Source organism: Merops nubicus, unplaced genomic scaffold, assembly GCF_000691845.1.
Source record: "Merops nubicus isolate BGI_N331 unplaced genomic scaffold, ASM69184v1 scaffold12938, whole genome shotgun sequence".
Taxonomy (NCBI): domain Eukaryota; kingdom Metazoa; phylum Chordata; class Aves; order Coraciiformes; family Meropidae; genus Merops; species Merops nubicus.
The window spans coordinates 68,636-88,832 of NW_008626412.1; the positions used below are offsets into that span (position 1 = coordinate 68,636).

The window sequence follows — 20,197 nt, forward strand, 5'->3', positions numbered from 1 at the left end:
GGCTTCACTACCTTACCATGTCTGTTATGGTTTTGTGATTGCAGTTTTTGTTGTTAAGGTTCTTCCTTAACTTAATGCATTCAGCTTTGTTGTTGGCGCTACTAGTTTTTCCACAGGTGTTAAAGGAAAATTTTGACCTGAAGAAACTGCCAGTGAACTCCCTGCTGTTGCCTTGTATTGGCTGAGCAGAGGAGTAGAAGGGCTTATTCCAGTTTCAACTATATTAGTGTCTGTCTAAATACTTAGGTTAGCTCCTTTCTAAAGCAGTATAATGTGGACATACTTTCCTTCTAATGCAAGTATTTGTGTATTGTAAAGTGCAGCAGTTGCACTGAATCCTAGTGGTAAAAATTCCCTCAAAATACAGTTTTATAACACACTTCATCACTGGGAAGGTGGTAGTCAATATCAGTGCAACCATCTTCAAAGGTTACAACGTGAAAACAAAATTTAAGACTTTTGTGTAACCTTTTTAGCAACTGCTTTCCTTCCAGTTAATTAAGCATACCCCTGCAGACTTTAAAAATTGGAGTCTGTCTGCCGTCTGTATTGGAAAAATGGATTAGATGCATGGAAATGAAGAAATAAGGAGTGGAAAGAACACAAAAATTTGTTTAACCAATTTTTGGGAAAAAAAATCAGAATGTTTGCTATTTTATATTGAAATGGCATTTATATGCTATCATTATAGTTCCTTTTCCACAATGTTGTTGTATTACATGAGAAAATTTTGCTGTCTGATGCAGTAACTTAGTCCTCAAAACTAGAGAAGAGTTTCAGGCAACTTTGGAGGAATTCAACAGTCTGGGCCTGGGTGGAACCATACCTGCATTAAGGAAGCAACGCTGAAATTTGCTTTAAGAGAATCATGCTTTACCTTGCTTGTCCTGCCCTGAAACATCCCATGTATCAGAGCTGGGTAGCTGTGAGTTGTTTTTAGGTCCCCACCAGATTATAAAATCCAGTGCACATAACGTGGAACAACTCTGACATTGCCTTTGAAGCAGGCCTGAAAGGATTGTGAAATTAGAAAATGGAAGTTGTATAGTTCATTTAAATCTTTAATTTTTAGTCTAATAGTAAATTTGTCTTTAGGCAGGTGTTGGATGGATGCTTTGGAGCTGGCACTGAAATGTTCAAGTCTGCTTAAACGTACAATGATTAGAGAAGGTAAAGAGCACGATTTGAACTCTTCATCAGACAGTGCTCATGTCTCTTTCTATGGTCTGCTTCGTGCTAACAACTTGCACAGTGGAGAAAACTTGCCGTAAGTGAATTAATTACTAAACCTGATTGTCCTTTTGGCAGAACCTCGTAGTGATAGCTGCTCCATAGGGAGAATCTCTTCATAAGGTCACAGTTCTTTTTGATCCTGAATTCTCTTTATATGCCTTATTTGCACTGTGTTTTATATTGTATGTGGATAAACCAAAATTTTTATTTTTTTTTTCAAGCAAAGTGGGTACAGAGGAAAGTTTGGCTCAAGGGACTCAGCATTGCATATCACATCAGTAAGGTTAAGAACTCAGTTGCAGTGTTAAAGTTTTAAATTTTTTTTTGTGTCTTGAAGTCAGTCTCTCTTGTTAGCTTCACCTGAAAATAGGAAGTTTAGTACATGTGACAAAAGTTACATGTAATATATACAAGTGGATGTAAATATAAGTTGCTATTCTCTAGTTAAAAAAAATGAATAATCCTATCGTTATTTAAATGGTTTCAGCATTTTCAGCTTTGAATTATCAGATGGAGAAATGATGATTTAGTTACCCTACTACTACATTAAATGCACAAAAGTTGAAATTTTGTGTCACCTACTGATACCATTATTTGGTATCACCTGCTGACAGTTAATGTCTGAGACCTTGAGTAACTCCCTGTTTATTTCAATAAATACTTTCAGCCACGTTTTTAGGAGCATAAGCTTTTGTGGAAATATATTATTAAACAAGTATGCCGAAAGAAAGGCATTTTCTAACACTCTGGTTCAGACATATGCAGCAAACGGCATTAGAAACTTTAAAAGATTTAGTCCTTTATTTGAAATAATTGAGTCTGAAGCTTGTGCTATGTACAGTTTCTTTTGGTAGTCTTCCACCAGTTTGATGTACTTTCAGGTGGATGTGAATTTATTTCACATAATCCCTCCCACCCATGAAGATTTAGCTGCCCTTTTTTCTCTTCTGGGTGGGCAGCAACTTTGTACTGCTGTGAAGAGTACACAGGTGTTTGAGACAGAAGACCTAGACTGTGAGAAGTGCAATTCTTTCTGGCATAGGTAGTCTGAGAAAAGCACAAAAAGTTACAGAATCACAGAATGGCAGGGATTGGAAGAGACCTCTGGGGATCATCTAGTCCAACCCCCTTGTTAAAGCAGGTTCACCTAGAGTAGGTTGCGTAGGAATGTGTCCAGGTGGGTTTTGAATATCACCAGATATTGAATAGCCACAACCTTTCTGGACAGCCTGTTTCAGTGCTCCATCACTCTCACAGTAAAGCTGGTTTTCCTCATGTTCAGATGGAACTTCTCGTGTTCCAGTTTGTGCCTGTTGCCTCTTGTCCTGTCACTGGGCACCACTGAAAAGAGTCTGGCCCCATTCTTTTGACACCCACCCTTTAGATAAACATTGATAAGATCCCCTCTGTCTTGTCTTCTCCAGGCTACACAGCCCCACATCTGTCTTTCCTCATAAGAGAGATGCTCCAGTCCCTTAATCACCTTTGTAGCCCTGTGCTGGACTTTTTCCAGTAGTTCCCTGTCTCTCTTGAACTGGGGAGCCCAGAACTGGACACAGTACTCCAGATGGAGTCTCACTAGGGCAGAGTAGAGGGGAAGGAGAAGGAGGACCTCCCTCCACTTGCTGGCCACAGTCTTCTTAATGCACACCAGGGTACCACTGGCCTTCTTGGCCCAAGAGCACACTGCTGGCTCATGGCTAACTTGTCCACCAGCACTCCCAGATCCTTCTCCACACATCTGCTTTCCAGCAGGTCAGCCCCTAACCTGTACTGGTGCATGGGGTTATTCCTCCGCAGGGGCAGGACTCTACATTTGCCCTTGTTGAACTTCATTAGGTTTCCTTCCACCCAGCTCTCCAGCCTGTTGGGGTCTCACTGAATGGCAGCACAGCCTTATGGTGTGTCAGCCACTCCTCCCAGTTTTGTATCATCAGCAAACGTGTCAAGGGTACACTCTGTCCCTTCATCCAGGTCATTGATGAATATGTTGAGCAAGATGGGACCCCAGTACTAACCCCTGGGGAACATCGCTAGCTAGCAGACACCAGCTAGACTCTGTGCTGCTAATCACAACTCTCTGAGCTCTGTCATTTAGGCAGTTCTCAATCCACCTCACTGTCCACTCATCTAAACCCACACTTCCTGAGGATGTTACGGTAGACGGTATCAAAAGCCTTGCTGAAGTCGAGGTAAACAACATCCACTGCTCTCCCTTCATCTACCAAGCCAGTCATGCCACCACAGAAGACTATCAGAAACTATTTCCTGTGGCCCAGATTCAAGGCCACAATCAGATGACCAAGCAGGTTCAGCTATAGTTTTGCTCCTTCTATTATCTCATGGAAACAATAAAACTGCAGTGTACAATTCAGCTGGAGAGCTGTACTCATGAATAGTAGTTTAATATCAGCAGCTGGCCCAGATTACAATCACAGCAATTAGCTACAACTGTTAAGTCTAATTAAGACTAATGGTTTAATTAAGTAGATCTTTGAATGTAACATATTCTAAAAGTCTTCAGTGTGCTTAACTAGCAGAACCTGCAGGCCTGGTTTTAATGGGGTGGGCAGGAGAGGGAGAAGAAAGGTTAAAGCTAGTGACTGAGAGCTAGTTGAAGTACTTTAGTAGTAAGAGCAGCTCCAAGGAAAACATGGGACCGATACCTGTTGAAGATGGTCACCTGAAACACAGGGACGAAGAAAAAGCAGAGACATTTGATGCTTTTATTTTACCTCAGTCCTTCGTAATAATAGTAGACTTTGGGCTGCCTGATCCTCTTGAGCTGGAGGAGCACAAGTTCAGGAGCAGTGACAACACTATTTGGCAACACTGAAATTGTAAGAAACCAGTTGTATCAGCTGAATGTTCAGCTGAATGGGGCATGGGGGGGGATTCATCCCAGAGTACTGAAGGAGCTAGTGGACACCTGACAGGACTCTTCTTGATCATCTACCAAAGGTCTTGGGAGTCTAGGGAGGTCCCCACTGACCGGAAGCTGGCTGACATCATTCCAGTTTACAAGATGGGTATGAGGAAGGACCCAGGAAACTACAGACTTGTTAGTCTGACCTCAGTACCTTCAAAAATTATAGACAGGATCGTGCTGGGTGCTACTGAAAGACATGTTAAGAACAGTGTAATCCTTGGATACAGTCAACATGGGTTCACAAAGGAAAGTCCTATTTAACTAATTAGATATTCTTCCAGGATAAGGTCACCTGCCTAGTGGATGAAAGGATGGTAGTGGGTGTAGTTTTTCTGGATTTTAGCAAGGCTTTTGGTACTGTCCTTCACAGCATCCCTCTGGGCAAGTTGTCCAGCTGTGAGGTGAGCAGGCTTATGAAGAACTGAATGAATGGCAGGTCTCAAAGGAAAGTAGTGAGTGGGGCTATATCTGGCTGGCAACCATTCACCAGTGGTATTCCTCAGGGCTCAATCCTAGGGCCTGTTCTGTTCAATACTTTTTAATCAGTGTCCTGGATGCAGGAGTTGAATACACCATTAGCAGGCTTGTTAATATTATCAAACTGGGAGGTGCTGTTGACTCACTTGAGGGATACAAGGCATTGCAGATGAATCTAGACAGATTGGAACATTGGGCAGTCACTAGTGGCATGACATTTAACTAGAACAAGTGTTGGCTTCTGCACCTGGAACAGAGTAAGACCAGACACAAGTATAAGTTGGGAGAGGAGTGTTTGGAGAGGAGCCCTGCGGAAAGGGGTGTGAGGGTGCTGGTTGACAGTAGGTGCAATATGCAGCGTGCCTTGGTAGCCAAGGGCACAAACTGCATCCTGGGGTTCATCGAAGAGCATGACCAGCTAGTCAAAAGAGGTGATTATCCCTCTGTATTCAGTGCTAGTGTGGCCTCACCTTGAGTATTGTGTGCAGTTCTGGGCCCCACAATTTAAGAATCATGTGACAGTTCTTGAATGTACCCAGAGAATGGCAACAAAGCTGATGGACGAAATGTCCTTTGAGGAGTAGCTGAGAACTTTGGTTTTTTTCTGATTTGGAGAACAGGAAGCTGAGAGATGACCTCACTGCTCTCTACAGCTTCCTGAGGAGCAGAGATGGAGGTGCTGATCTCGTCTCCCTGCTATCCAGTGATAGGACATGTGGGAATGGTTCAAAGCTGCATGAGCAGATATTCAGACTTGACATTGGGAAACATTTCTTTACCAAGAGGGTGGCCAAACACTGGAACAGGCTTCTTCAAGAGGTGGTCAATGCTCCAGGCCTGTCAGTGTTTGAAGTATTTGCACAATGGCCTTAGTAACATGCCTTAACTGTTGATGAGCCCTGAAGTGGTCAGGCAGTTGGACTAGAAGACCGTTGGAGGTCTCTTCCAATGGAACTATTCTAAACTTGGTGAATTTGACAGTTCAGCGAGAAGAGTACACGCTGTATGTTTCCAGCAAAGCTAGTTTGACGTTGCTGGCAGATTAGGCTTGATATTGGCAGTTTTAGAGTGTGTTTTAATAAGATCCTGTCTTGGAAACATAAAATTATTGTGTGAAGCTGAAGATTTATTTAGCCTTTATATTTTTGTAGGTTAAATGACAGTGAAATTGAAAGGCAGCACTTTAAAGATCAAGATACGTACTCTGACAAATCTGACAAGGAGAATGACCACGACCACGAGGAGTCTGATAACGAGGGCTTGGGGAAAAGCGAGGAAAGCGACAGCGACACGTCAGAGCGACAAGACGATTCCTACATCGACCCAGAGCCGATGGATATCAAGGAAACTACCTATGTAGAACAGAGTCATGAAGAACTTGGGGAGGTAAAAGTGCTGCTGATGTAGTGAGCAAGCAGCTTCTCCAAATAGAAAGCTGATATTTTAGGGGTCAGACTACAGTTGACAGCTGACTCACAGGATTGGCTTTTGTATTTTCAGCAGTAATGAAAAGTTCTGTTCACCCATTTTCTGCTCCGCTTTGCCACTCTTGCACTTGTGTCTGAGATTTTTACCAAGATGAGATTGTCTGGAATACTGCTCAGACAGAAGGTGCTCAGTTTGAAATGGCCACCTGCAGCAGAAGCTGAACGTGTCTACCCATCCTTTTGTTGTTATTTCTGTTTGTTTTTTGTTGTTACTCCTGAACTCTTCTTCAAGTAAAAATCAAGCTGAAGATTTTAATGCAACCTGACACCTCTGTTCGTACTGTAAGAGAGGAGTTAAGCAGCCATTGGGTCTGCAGAATTCAGTGGAAGGCTTGGTGTGTTTCTGATGCCACCCTGCATTCTAATATGATGTCCCAGAGCTGCCATTCTGTTTCTGCAGGTTGTCTTGCATGTCTACACAACCAAATGACAGGGATTTTTGTTTTACTTGCTATAAAGATAACAAAATACTCAATATCAAAAATTGAGATGAGTTTTTTTACAAATCTCCACTTTCTGCTGAAGTACTGTGTGAGATTGTACCTATTGGACATAAATAATTTGTGCTTTGTTGCTTTCTAGTATTGTTCCTAGAAGAACAGTAGTTTATGAAAAGTTGAAGAGTTTAAGTTGACAATAAATTCATAAGTATGTGTTTTAGAGCTATTCTGGGAAGAGATTATGAGGAGGATTATTCTTGGACAGAAAAGAACGTATTGGAGTGTGGCTGCTGGTTTTCTCCTTACCTGTAAGTAGTGGTTTTCCTTAAAGAAAACCACTAATCCTGTTGACTGATCAAGGCAGTGAGAAACGTAAAGGTGGCAGCTTTCATTGTGGGGAAAAGCTGGTAGAATGAGCAGCCCTTTGCTACGGAAGTCCTGCACGTGAGAGTACAGGGTAATGTACTTGATGCCTAGGAAAGGAATAAGGGAGGATTTCTGAACAACATTCTACCTCAATTTTTTCTGGTTTAGGACTGATGAAAACAAATGCAGTTTTTAATGCTGAATAGTATATCTAACATACTTCATTAAAGACATGTCATAAGTGTTTTTAGAGAAACTTCATTTTTCTCCCATAGTTGCTTCAGTTTCTCTGAGTGGTTCATTTTAAGTATCCATTTTCCATTCTCATTGCATCACTAGAATATGTTGACCTGTATTCTGGAGGATTATTTTCTTTATCCTTTCTGTAAGCATTTTTTTTTTTTTTTGTTCCTCCTAGGCAGGGGAGGCTGCTCAGACAGAAGTAGTGTCAGAAGAAAACAAAAGTCTGATATGGACACTACTGAAGCAAGTCCGGCCAGGGATGGACTTGTCCAAGGTTGTACTGCCTACATTTATCTTGGAACCTCGTTCTTTCCTGGACAAGCTGTCTGATTACTACTACCATGCAGACTTTCTGTCCGAGTGAGTCACCCCTATCTTTAGGTTTTGTTCTCATTTTTTAAACTAAAATTGGGTAGCAGTATGCACTGAAATGTCTGACAATGTATCAGCCATCAGATATCCTTGTTTTGTGAAAGCTAACTGCCTGGGAAATCATATAGTACACCCTGAAGTCTGGTCCCCTTAGTAATTTAATAACAATTGTTGCAGACATTTCTGGTTTAGCTTTTGGAGACAAGTTAGAAGATTCCTCAAAGTTAGTGCAAATTTTTTTCTCTGAGAGGCATATTTTAAACAGTAAAACGGTCCCAGTTAATCTTTTTAATACACTGTTAAGTTCTGTTCAGATTTATAGTTGCCTGCTCAAACACAGCTAATAAATTAAAGACTGTAAATTGAAATGCCATTCAGCTCTGAGTTCTGTACATGAGGAGGCCAGTTCTTTAACTTAGTATCTTATAAATGGAAGAACTTCAGTGGGGGTGGAACAGATTTTAATGTTACAAAGAACAGAACCAACAGTGGAAATAACATTTCTGATTTTTTGATTTTCACTTTCAGACAATTATTTGAAAACTTTGAATTTGATGTAATCAGGCTGAAAGTTTTACAGTACTGCAAATAACCTTTTGTTTTAGTCAGCTTCTAGATTCAAGATATATCACAATGATTGATAGTGTGTTATATATAGTTGAAATGATACTGATAGTTGACCTGTGCTCTCGTTGTTTTACAGAGCTGCTCTAGAAGAGAATGCTTACAACCGCATGAAGAAAGTAGTGAAGTGGTATTTGTCAGGATTCTACAAAAAGCCAAAGGTGTCCTCTCACCTTTTTTTTTTTTTTTGTTTGGTTTGTTTTTGTGGTTTTTAGTAATTTTGTCTAGTTGTAGGGCCTGGAGTAGGTTTTTCTTTGTAAATTATGTTGTGCATTTTTCAAAAGCAAGGTTAAGTTTTATGATTTACACAATCACATCATGGAATTTTTTTTTTTTTTTTTTTTGTCCCTAGCCCTATTTAAAATAGACTATATTCAACAGCTTTTTTTTCCCTTTCAGTAAGCTGAACCAAGCATTTTGTGATTAAGTTAAGCCAGTTCTGTTTACCGTTCTTCAGTGATAACATGCTGCAGTTGAAGGATTAATGTTTCCATTACTTCATGTAGCTTTACACTAAATAATCTTTATAGTCGTGTTGGTGGGGAATACTATTGGAAGAAGAAAATACTTACTGCTTACTTCAGCCAGAAGGTCTGTAGTAATTCTCCTACAAAAAAGAGTTATATTGTTTGCTCTTCTGTGTAGCCTGGAATAGGTTGGCAGATATACTAAATCTGTGCGGATACCCTTACAATGAAAAGCAGAATAGCTGAGCATAATATTCAAATGATTAAATCAAGTACAACATACTTTAGTGTATATATTATGATTTTATATTTTTGTGTGCTTTATCCTCAGTGACAGAGTGATGAAGTGTTTTGTGAGTTCTGTACCTGCATTGTGTGGTTACGCTCTGTTCTCTTGCTGCTTAGGGACTAAAAAAGCCGTACAATCCCATACTTGGTGAGACCTTCCGCTGCATGTGGATTCATCCAAGGACAAACAGCAAGACTTTTTACATTGCAGAACAGGTAGCTGCAATAACCAGAACAAATAATTAAGAAAAATAAATGTGTTGCATTATTTCTGCTAGCCAAACAATGTGGTAGTGCCAGAAAATGTATTTAAGTATATGAATAGTATCCTGAAATCCCTCCTGGTGAGCATAGTTTTTTTTCACAGATGTCTCTTAACTGTCTTCCTAGAGAGACAAAGAGAAAGATGTTTCCAACATTTCTGTTCCCTTTTCATCCAGTAGAAGTCAGGTGCTAATTTTCTTAATTTCTTAACTCTTGAAATTCAGTAAGTGTTTGCTTGATCTTTAAAAATAAATATTATAGTCACATTTCATGTCTATTAACTGAATATTCAAGCTATTATGTGCAGCTTGAATTTTGCATTCTGTCATTAGCTCAAGTTTTATACTATATTGCATGTTCGGTTTTTGTTAGTTTCAAATATGTGGGTTTTTTTCAACAGGTATCACATCATCCTCCAATATCTGCCTTCTATGTTAGCAACCGCAAGGATGGGTTTTGCCTTAGTGGTAGCATTCTGGCCAAATCAAAATTCTATGGTAAATACTGTTTGTTTTTTAGGTTGTAGCTTTATATCAGTGCAAATGAGCTTTGTTTTGTGGATGACAGAAGACTGTTAAAAGAATCAAGTTTTTAATCATTGTAGTATCCTTTCCTTACAAAGTTTTTGCCACTGGTCTTCAGAATTTTGGTTTCTACTTTTGCAGTGTTTTAATTATTATTTGGAGATGCTGTGTATTATACTGGCTTCACTGGACAGGATAGGTTGCAATGCTAAATATACTGATGTTCTTTATTTTATTGCTCAGTTATTAGGAAATGCTGACTGTTGTCTTGCAGGGTGAGAAACATGGGTTTCTGTCTCTGAATTTCAGGGAATTCGTTATCTGCCATACTGGATGGAGAAGGCCGGCTAACGTTCCTGAACAGGGGGGAAGATTACGTGATGACAATGCCGTACGCTCACTGCAAAGGTAAGGCTGCTTTTGCAGTCTCTAGATGGCCAAGTTAAGAGAGCAGAAGTTTGTTTTTCTAAATAGTATGCTGTGCTGGATTCAAGCTTCTCATCTGGGAAGAATGTTCTGAACATCGGCAACATTGGTGGCTCTGGGCCTCTACGTATTTTTTCAGGAGAAAAATACATCTGTTGTTTAAGCAATTATCTATTTTTGGCACAGAAAAAAAGTTTCTTTTAATAAATAGAGCATATACATAGCTATCTGTTGTTACATGGTGGTAATTCACTGTTCAACTTTCTTTTTTGGTTGTTAAATAGCAGTTCTGAGCTTTTCCAGTATTTTCCTCTTGTAAACATAAAAGGCAGTGTAGTACCTGTACCTCACTGTGTGACCTGAGTGTAAATCATGACCATTTGTCCTCAGTTTCATTGTGAGAAACCAGTCCGTGGTTTGTAAAGCTTTCTGGAAGGTCAGTAGTAGTTCAAAGTACATTACAGAATTGCCCATTTTTAAACTGTCCCCTATTTCAGGTTATCTATCCATATGTTCTCAGCCAAAATTCTCATTCAGAAGCCTTATAGTCAGTAACTATAATGTTTTCATTTGAGATGTACGAAAATCTGTTAGCAGAATTAGATAACATTAGTTTGATAGGCTCTTAGGCTCTTCTTTCCTTTGTTCATGTATGTTTTTAATATTCTGTTGGAGATTTTTTTTTTTTCCTGTGGCTTTGGTGACAAAGTACTTAATTAAAAACCACATAATATATACATGCAAGTCAAGCAGGAAAAAGAACTACCATGACTAATAAAGCTGATTGAGAGAAAAGTAGAACAATATGCAGGGAAGGAGAATGTGCATGGTGAAAAAAAAAAAAAAAATTTGCACATGCAAATTTATGTATGTAAAATATATTTGGTGTTTCAAATGCTGGATTGGAGGGGGAAATACAGTAACCATGGGAAAGAAATTGTATTATCAACAAGTAGCATTATCAACATTCTACTTCCAAAAGCATATAGGGAAGGGATCAGTGTTGTCTTACATTGGTTGTCCATGATTGTCTTTACCTGTGGTCTGGCTGTACATAATTGCTCCTGTTCAAGTGAAATTTTTCTTTGCTCTCTTTGTCATAGATATGTTTTCCCTGTCTTAACCTCAACAGCTTCACTCTTCCAATCATCTCCAGTAAGACTAAGTACCACACTTGCTAGAGCCAGCAGTGTATGCTGCCAAAGATATGTTTTAATAAACAAGTTTTCTTGATTATCTGTTGTTGTTACCGACACCCGATCCCCAGGATCTCTGCCACCCAACCTCTACCGTTGGGTGCCATCACAGTCACTGGCTTCAATGTGAAGGATGCTGCAAATGGCGTTTATTGCGTCGCTGCAATTGCTTATACATGACAAGCCAGGCCCACAGTGCCCCTCGTGGGCAGTCTGAGCTTTCCGTTACATCGCCAGATCTTCCGCACGCTGATCCCTGCCTAGGGCGGGCTCTGCTCACCACAACAATCTGTAACTCACTTTTTGTTTCTGTTTGGGTTATCTTATTTAGCAGAAAGATCATGCTTATTATTAGGAAAGGTCATCTGAAAAAATGGTGTTCTCCTGTGGCACAGACATGTTTACTCTGGGAGTTGTGCCCAAAAAATTTAGGGGTTTTTTGTCTTGTTCAGTTATAAACATTCATTTTAGCTGCTTTTTTTTTTTTCTCTTGCAGGAATTCTTTATGGCACAATGACCTTGGAGCTTGGGGGAACAGTCAATATCACCTGTGAGAAAACTGGCTACAGTGCCACAATTGAATTCAAACTCAAGGTTAGTAAATGCTGTGAGTGTTCACAAGAAGGAGAATGAGCATAGTGATAACATTTTTAAAGAATTAAATCACTCTTCCAGTATGATCTGAGTTAATATGGAGTTGTCATTTTAGAAACTGAAGAATTTTCATTTTAAACTACTGCATACCCAGCTATGTGTATCTAACAAATAGTGATTTTTTTTTTTTTTTAATTTTTCAATTTAAAAAAAAAGGAGTTATATTATCAACTCCCTTCTTAATGTCCAAAGGACATGTCTCTGGGTCCAAAGGATTTGACTGAAACTTCCAATGCTGTCTTCATCTCTGGTATAAGAGACACAAACGTATTGCCAGTAGTTTGAACCTTAAGAACAGCTCTAGTAGGGAAAAAGCAACAGCCTGTCTCATCCCCAGCAGTGGCAACAGGGCGTGTCTAGGGAAGTGTAAGAGCAGAGGAAGTGTCTAGTCATCAGACCAGTGCTTCAGGTATTTTGTGTATTGTTTTTAATATACCTGGGTGATTTTTAATTCTCTAAAAATGTTCAGGGTCTCTTTAAACTCTGAAGAACCCCTGGAGGAGAACTCAAACCCAGGTTGCCCTCTTCCATCCTGGGTAGGTTTAAGTTGTTCATGACACCTCATGATGCAAAAGCTCATTGGCTAACAAAAAAAGCCCGAAAGCTTTGGCTAACATTTGTATCAGCATAATGCCCAGTGCTACACAAGGGTTTACATGAACTATTTTAGGCAGTTGTGCATGCCGTAGGAGCACTTCCACACTCACAAAAGGTGAACAAAGATTTCTGAACTACTTAAAGATGGTTTACACTTTTGAAAAATGCGTTTGCCATCTCTGAGGCAGAATCTGATTTAAAGCTAAGCAGGTAGTTGTTAAGAAGTGTGAACAGGAAGAGGGAAAATATATTCAGTTGAAATTATAGGGGAAAGATAAAAGTGAGGAGGCTCTGTTAATTGATACTTTGCTTCATCAGCCCTTTCACCAAAAAGGCCAAAGAAAATCCCTGACAACCATTTTTGTTGATGCTTCTGCAAGAGTTTGTCTCCAGTAACAAATTATTCTTGGCAAAGTGGTGAAATTAGTGTAGCAACAGTCTGCGTGCTCCAAGGTATTACTGTGCCACTGTTGCCTGTGTTATTTTCCATTTTCTTTCCACATTTCTTAGACAATGCTTTTGCTCAGGGAATCTTCTTAGAGACCACAGCAGGAGAACAACTTACAGTGGTTTTAGACTTATTTTAGGAATTAATTAGGCAGAAGTTCAAATTTCACAAATTCACTTCTTTTCCTTAATGCTAAACACAAATGCAGAAATATTTTGTTATTAAAATAAACATGAAAGCATTTCTTTTTGTTTTGCAGCCTTTTTTGGGTAACAACGACAGTGTTAACCAAATATCAGGGAAAATAAAGCTTGGCAAAGAAGTTCTGGCTATTTTGGATGGTCACTGGGTAAGTAGTGAGTGATGGTATTTCGTAAATTCTTGCTGATAGCCGAGACCAGTGAAAATAGAACTAATTACACAAAAAAAATCAAGTTTTAAAAAAAAGTGCTACTTTTGTCTCTTTATAGTTAGTTGTCAAGAAAGTATGGAATCAACAGTGTTATTTGCAAATGTGTAAAAGTGGAAAAGTTGTGTTTGACATTTGACTAATTCATGAAGAAAATACATTTTGGCTTGTGAAATGGTTTTAGTTTATGGATTAGCACTATGAAAAATTATTACAGCACCAGCATGAAAAGTTTAAACTTGTTTCACTTCTGGTGAGATGACAGTGACATTGCTGGTTTTTGGACATGCTAATGGTTCCATTGCATCTCTGTTCCAAGTTAGAACTAGCACAGAGTGCAGAAATTAAATTCTAAAGTTAGCATATGTAATTATTTTTAACTACACGCATCCAAAAGAAAAGAGTTTCTCATTTGAAAAAAAAAAGATTACTAATCCCTCCCTTTAGTGTTATTTTGGCACTCCTTAAGATTGTTACAATGAAGATAACTAAATTTTATATGTTACAGGACAGTGAAGTTACTATCTGTGACAAGAAGACAGATGTTTCAGAGACATTCTGGAACCCGACGTCTGATATCAAGCAGCGCAGGTTACCTAGATACACTGTGAAGTTTGAAGAGCAGGATGACTTTGAGTCAGAGAAGTAAGTTCACTTTAGAATCATGGAATGTTTTAGGCTGGAAAGGACATCCAGAGGTCATCTGGTCCAACCTTGCTACACAAGCAGAACCATGTATAATTATTTTGACAAAATAAACCTCATCATCTTGTCCAAATTGTTAACAGCTTTTACTGTTTGAACATTTAACAAATTAGGAACAAAATACAATTTCTTTCCTTCCCACATTTGCTGGTACTGACCTGTAAAACAAGAAAGCAACACTGTTTCTACAAAATCATTATTTACAGACTTTACATCATTGAAGGTTTTTGATGGAAGTGTAGAAAAATCATGTATTGCAACATTGTAATATTCTGCTAAAATTGATTCATTTACTTAGCCTATAATTAAGGAAATATTTGCAATTATTTCTGTCAACCAGATTGTAACTGCCTGTATTGCTCATTTGTCAGGCTTTGGCAACAAGTGACAAGAGCAATAAATAATAAAGACCAAACAGAAGCTACGCAAGAGAAATACATTCTGGAAGAAGCTCAGAGGAGGAGTGCCAAAGAGAGGAAACTTAAGGGTGAGGAGTGGACGTGCAAGCTGTTTGATCAGGATTCAGTCACAGGAGAATGGCACTACAAATATGCTGAGTGAGTCCTGGAGTCCTGGTAACCAAGACCATTTGCTAACTGCCTTGTAGTGTCACAGAACCTCTTGCCCTGGTTTCAGGAGCAAAACAACACAGACACATAGCTCAGTTCAAACTCATGAAATGCACAACGCTACCTAGTATTCCTATTTTTTAATTTTTCAAAAAACTTTTTTTAAAGTTTTTCAAAGTTTTAATTGAAATGCATAACTTTTACCACACAAAACATCCTGCAGCAGGGAATTCCCCAACTAGACTCTAAGCACTTAGGCCTTCTCCTGGTTTGAACCTTCCTGTGCTGCTGATGCCTCTTCCTGTTGGAAAAGTTGTGAATGGTCCAGCTGAATTGACTGCCAATAATGTTGAACCTTGTGTAAAACCATCAGGACAAATACTGTACTTCAAATCCGTTAGGCCTTTCAGGTGCAGGGGATAGTCTGTTTTGTTAATCGGCGTTTATTTCTTGTTTCCTTGAGGTCTTTTGGTTCAAGGATGTGCCACAGAAGTTTCACTGTGTGCTAGAAAGCTGTCAGTTTTGTCAGCAGTCCCTGGAAGAAACTTCTGTCTCCTTTGATGTACAGAACTTCTCTCTGCTTTACATTCACCACCTGGGCCACACAGGGAGTGGCCTTTTATGCTTACTGTGAAAAATGTGTTCAGTGAGCTATGGCATTTGCTAAGGTATCTGGATTATGGATTTAGGCATCTGGATTACAGATACAAAAGACCTTTGGGAGAGCAATCCCTAGTTCTTACCCAGTTACCTTAGATGACATTTAATTCAAGTCAGGTTAAGCTAAAATGTAAATGCAGGTCTACGTTCAGAACACATGAAGCAGCTGCAAATGTTTGTAAAGGCATACAGGAGGAGATGAAAGGAAATCCATGCTCGATCTGCTCGCACTAAAGCCGGGCAGCAGGACAGTCTTTGTGCAGCTGACTTGCAGTTTCTGTCCTGAAAAGGCCCTCATCAGCATGGCTGTCGGTCTTTGCCTTTGACTGCGTGTTGTTCTCCAGTGAGCTAGGTGTCTTTTGCTTTATTTTAATCTTTTTTTCATATCAACCTGTAGTTGGAAAAGCAGTCTTAAAAAATCAGAACAAGAAAACTGTGCATAGCTCATTAGTGCCTCTTGAAACCAGTCTTGATTACCATTAGCCAATTCAGGATGAAAGGAGGTTTGAGGTAACTGATTCTTCTTAACCTCTCCTTCCTTGGCATCTTTTAAAAGAAAAAGAAAAAAGAGCAGGCCAAAATAGCATTTTTAAAAATTTCTCAATTCCCTTGTAGTTCTAAAATAATAACTGTACAGTAAGCGGCAAACCTCTCTTTAACAAATATATATCACTAGCCAGATAAATTCATAATGCTATTGTTGGTTAATGCAATGGCTTGTACTCTGATCAGCTGGCTGAGGGTTTGATGTGGATGTGACGTTTGTTTTTTGGCGTTACTGTCCCTTCAGGCTCAGGCTGGGCTATAGGTGGAAGATAAGGTCACTTATTCCATGCCTCACTTCCGTATCAGGAGTGAGAATTTTAAATTGTTATACCGAGTAGCTTCTGGGCAGGAAAATATTTCATGTTGAAAATGCTGTGGTATAAATCAGTTATATTCACTTTGTCTAGTACCAGACCATGGGACCCTCTGAATGATATGATCCAATTTGAAAAAGATGGCACCATCCAAACTAAAGTTCGACATCGGACACCGATGGTATGTTCCAGTTCTGTTAGCACATTAGCAGATGGGCAGCAAGATCCGGGGACTTGTGTATATATCATCATGTATATAAAGGTCATCAAAGCATTGGGAGCAGTGGAAAATACTACTGGTATCCTACAGAAATGTAGTTTACCCAGTCCGTGGCCTTTCACTTCCATGTTGCTTCCTAAGTGGTAGAGATGACTTGACTGGATAGGGAAATAAAATACAGAAGCTTGAATTCAACAGCCAAAGGTGTATTTTCCCTTAAATGGGAAGGTGGACAAACTTCAGACTGCTTATACATGAAACGTTTTAAACTTGGACTTTTACTAGATACTGTGCGTTTAACTATTACAGTTAGAATGTGCTGCTTTGCTACAGTTCTGGTTCTCTGGCAATAATTTGTATGTTTATCAATTGTAGGTTAGCGTTCCAAAAATCAAACGAAAGCCAGCCAGTCAGAAGAAAGGGGATTGTGGTTTCTCATCACCGGAGCCTGATAACCAGGATTCCTCTGGGAGTGAAGGTAGGAGAAGACACATTTGCACACAGAAATAATAAATCTATCTGACAGTGAAACAGATTTCTGTAGTCACACATACTCTTCTTTAGCTTGATGTTTCTAGTATGAAATAGTGTGTGCTGTAGATCACAGTTCTATCCACAATGAAGTACATTCTGGAAAAACAAGGAGTAGAATGGATCATAGTTTTAATTTCAAACTTTCCTGTCCTTTCAAATACTGGCACGCAGTGTAAATAGGCTTAAGTTCTTCACATATTCAGTACCTGGGGCAAAAAAGTGTTTGTAAACTTTTTTTAATCTTAAAGCAAGATGAATTGTTTGAATTTGTAGATCAGTCTGTTGCCAGAAGGAACAGATTTTTTTTGTTTGTTTTGTTTTGTTGATGATGCTTGCAGTATTTAAATAATACAGTGAATGTTTTAAGGTATTTCAAGCATTTAACTTGCTGTCCTTCAGAGGACACCTATAGGTGACTCTGAAATAAGACTACTTTCTAGTAGAAGCTTAGTTAGAAAACTGTCTCCTTAATTTTGCAACTGGTTTAGTTTGCCATTAATACTTTGTTCCTTTTTTCACTTAGCAATAGCTTCTCTGAATTACATCTCTGGCTTTTGTGTCTTTCTAGCACAACTTCTGAAGCATAATACAAGAATCAGGAAAAAAGGGGCAGACCTTGGAGAGCTGCAGAGTGCCATTGAATCTATAAAGGAAACACAAGAAGACATTAAGAGGTAGTGCTAAATAACATGCTTTAAAATGGTTTAGGGAATACTAATTTTCTAGCTTTCTTTCCTTAGAGGCTGGTATGTATCTTTCTGCCTTAGAGCCTTGATGCCTTTAAACTACCTTTCTTCCCAAATGGTGATTGGTCACTGATGTAATTTTCCTCAAAATCTGTCTTCTGTAGGGAGCCCTGACACTAGAAAATACCAAATTGTCTAGATTGTAATTTACAGGATATTATTTTCTACTTTACAGGGACATCATGGCTCTACGAAGTAGAGTCACTACTAATTTGCCACCTGTGGACTACCACTTCTTGCAGTTCAAGCACTATGTCTTCATTTTACTCATGGTTCTGCTACAGCTTATCATTAATTTCTTATTCAAATAGAAAGTGTGAACAAGGGCCATTCTGAACTGGAATGATTGAACTGTTACTGGGGACCATATTTTAAGCTGGACTTTAAATGATGCAATATTATCTAAAAGAACCCTGTAGCAACAACTTACAGAACTTTGCCTCAGCATCCGTGGTTCAAAGTCATACTCTGTCTACCCAGTTGAAGAAAGAATTGTGTAAGTGCCAGTACACTCTTGCTCCTGGTGTGTGCCTCTGTCTCACAGACATACAACGTCAGCCTTGTCTTTTGTATTACGTCACACGCTGTACTGATGAGTCTTCACCACAGACTAGATGAACTGAAAAATTCAGAGGTCAGACCCTGTAGGTGGAACATGATTCCTATTACAGTAGAATGATAAATGAGCATACCTTGTTACATTTAAACTTACCATTTTTGTAACAGAGGAACTTTTGAAGTAGCTAACAATTTTTGTAAATGGCGTTGGGTGTTGGTAAGTTTTATTTAAGGTCAAACAAATACGTGATTATACAAAGATCCATGAGTATTAGGAAATGGCAAGTAAAACACTGAAGTCTTTGGGAATTCTGCAATGTAATGTCCTTGATTTGTTTTGGAAGTATGAGTTTCTAATCCTGAATTACTATAGTGGCTTGTAAGCCAGCTGTTTTATTTTTATAGTTTTAAAACTTCACTTTCTTTATAAAAACATTCCTGCATCTACTGTACAGAGCATGTTTTTACCAGTACAGTACCCAGGAAGGTGCTGTCTTGGTCCACTCTCTCTCATGAATTGCATGTGTCCAGGATTTACAGTATGTTTGTAAGTCTTGATAAATCTACAGCTTTGAATTTCTGTTTTTATATGGCTAGGCAGACAGACTGCTGATGCCAGGACTCTCTCCTTTTTTGAAACAAAGTGAAGATGCAAAGGTGTGTTTAGTAAGTAGCTTGAGTGGAACCTCCCAAAAGGCAGATAATACAGAACAGTATTAGGGTGCCACCATGAGTTCATTTGCAAATGAAAATGTGTGTTTACAAGGAGGAAGTCTTCAGAAATTGCAGGATGGCTTAACAACACGCATACAAAACACAGGAGAGTGAAACCCTAAGTCTTTGCTAAATTCCTCCTGCCAGCAGTTAGTGTGTGCTGCCTGAGGGAACACATGGGTGCGCTTGTTCATCCTGCTGTAGCCATATGAGCATGAGTTCATGTGGAGCTTCAGTTTCAATGTAAAACCTGGGTTTCTAACTTTTTTATTTAAAGAAATATGTGCATGTATAAAACTTGTAAAATTCCAGGAAAAAGAAACGTAGTGCCAGTGTTTATCTGGTGAATTCCTTATGCCTGTCAGGTGTACTGAGTCCAAGGGGGGCTGCAGTATTGTCAAGGTACTCTCAGTAACCCGGGCAAGACCACAGGAGGACGAGTGGCACAATGCAGAGGGCAGACAAGTTTGTTTTCAGAGGATCCTCTCAGAAATCAAATCCATCCCAGGCAGTGGAACACTTCAAAGGTCATGTTTGGCTTTTTGCCATGGCCTGGTTACCCCTCCCTGACTGTCCAGGTGATGTACTGTCCTGTTCTGCATCAGTTTCACCAGTATTTAGGGAAAATACTATTTAGTTGTTGTTTGTCAGTCTGGCTTGTACGTTCCTGTGGCTGACAGCTTCACATGCCTCCTCTTTTACCTCTTCCTCTTCTTTGGGCCTCAGCCCTGTAAAAGTTTATTGCTTAAGCTGTCAAGCTTATTTCTTACACTTTCATATTACCATAATTTGATCTTGAATGATTTTCTGGAATATGGTACCTTAACCAGAGTGATCTTCTAGACATGGGAAAGACCAAACTTGATTTGATTCTATTTTATCTACAACTGATGAGGTGAAACTTGTCAAAGTCTCTCTGGGAAAAAAAAAGAAAAAAAAAATAATCCAAAATTAAGTCTCTAAACAGAAACTGAGGTTGCTAGCCATGTATAAAATGGCATCAAGAAAGCAGAATATTATAGGATTATTTATATGTTCTCATCCTGCAATTTGGCCATTTGTTCAGATGTCAAAGCTTCAGCCGTCTTTAAGACCCACTACAAGCCTTTAAACTAATTTACTGTGTACATGAGAGTAGTACAAGAAGAAATGAGTGAGAATTTGGGCAGTAACTTCAATCCCCTGAA

At 39.2% G+C, this 20,197-nt stretch overlaps 1 protein-coding gene across 1 annotated transcript in view; it reads left to right on the forward strand.

The window, feature by feature from the left end:
* The window catches only part of OSBPL8 (oxysterol binding protein-like 8), a 58,063-nt gene extending 39,723 nt beyond the window's left edge, over positions 1 to 18,340 (forward strand). Inside the window, exons 9-23 of the mRNA XM_008945997.1 lie at positions 1,096 to 1,267; positions 5,791 to 6,025; positions 7,351 to 7,535; positions 8,251 to 8,332; positions 9,044 to 9,142; positions 9,591 to 9,687; positions 10,024 to 10,122; positions 11,833 to 11,930; positions 13,295 to 13,384; positions 13,953 to 14,089; positions 14,521 to 14,706; positions 16,332 to 16,419; positions 16,834 to 16,936; positions 17,561 to 17,666; positions 17,914 to 18,340. Of these exons, the coding sequence (XP_008944245.1) occupies positions 1,096 to 1,267; positions 5,791 to 6,025; positions 7,351 to 7,535; positions 8,251 to 8,332; positions 9,044 to 9,142; positions 9,591 to 9,687; positions 10,024 to 10,122; positions 11,833 to 11,930; positions 13,295 to 13,384; positions 13,953 to 14,089; positions 14,521 to 14,706; positions 16,332 to 16,419; positions 16,834 to 16,936; positions 17,561 to 17,666; positions 17,914 to 18,049 (1,913 nt within the window). The 3' untranslated portion in view covers positions 18,050 to 18,340. The remainder of the gene's footprint in view (positions 1 to 1,095; positions 1,268 to 5,790; positions 6,026 to 7,350; positions 7,536 to 8,250; positions 8,333 to 9,043; positions 9,143 to 9,590; positions 9,688 to 10,023; positions 10,123 to 11,832; positions 11,931 to 13,294; positions 13,385 to 13,952; positions 14,090 to 14,520; positions 14,707 to 16,331; positions 16,420 to 16,833; positions 16,937 to 17,560; positions 17,667 to 17,913) is intronic.
* The last annotated feature ends 1,857 nt before the right edge of the window (positions 18,341 to 20,197 follow it).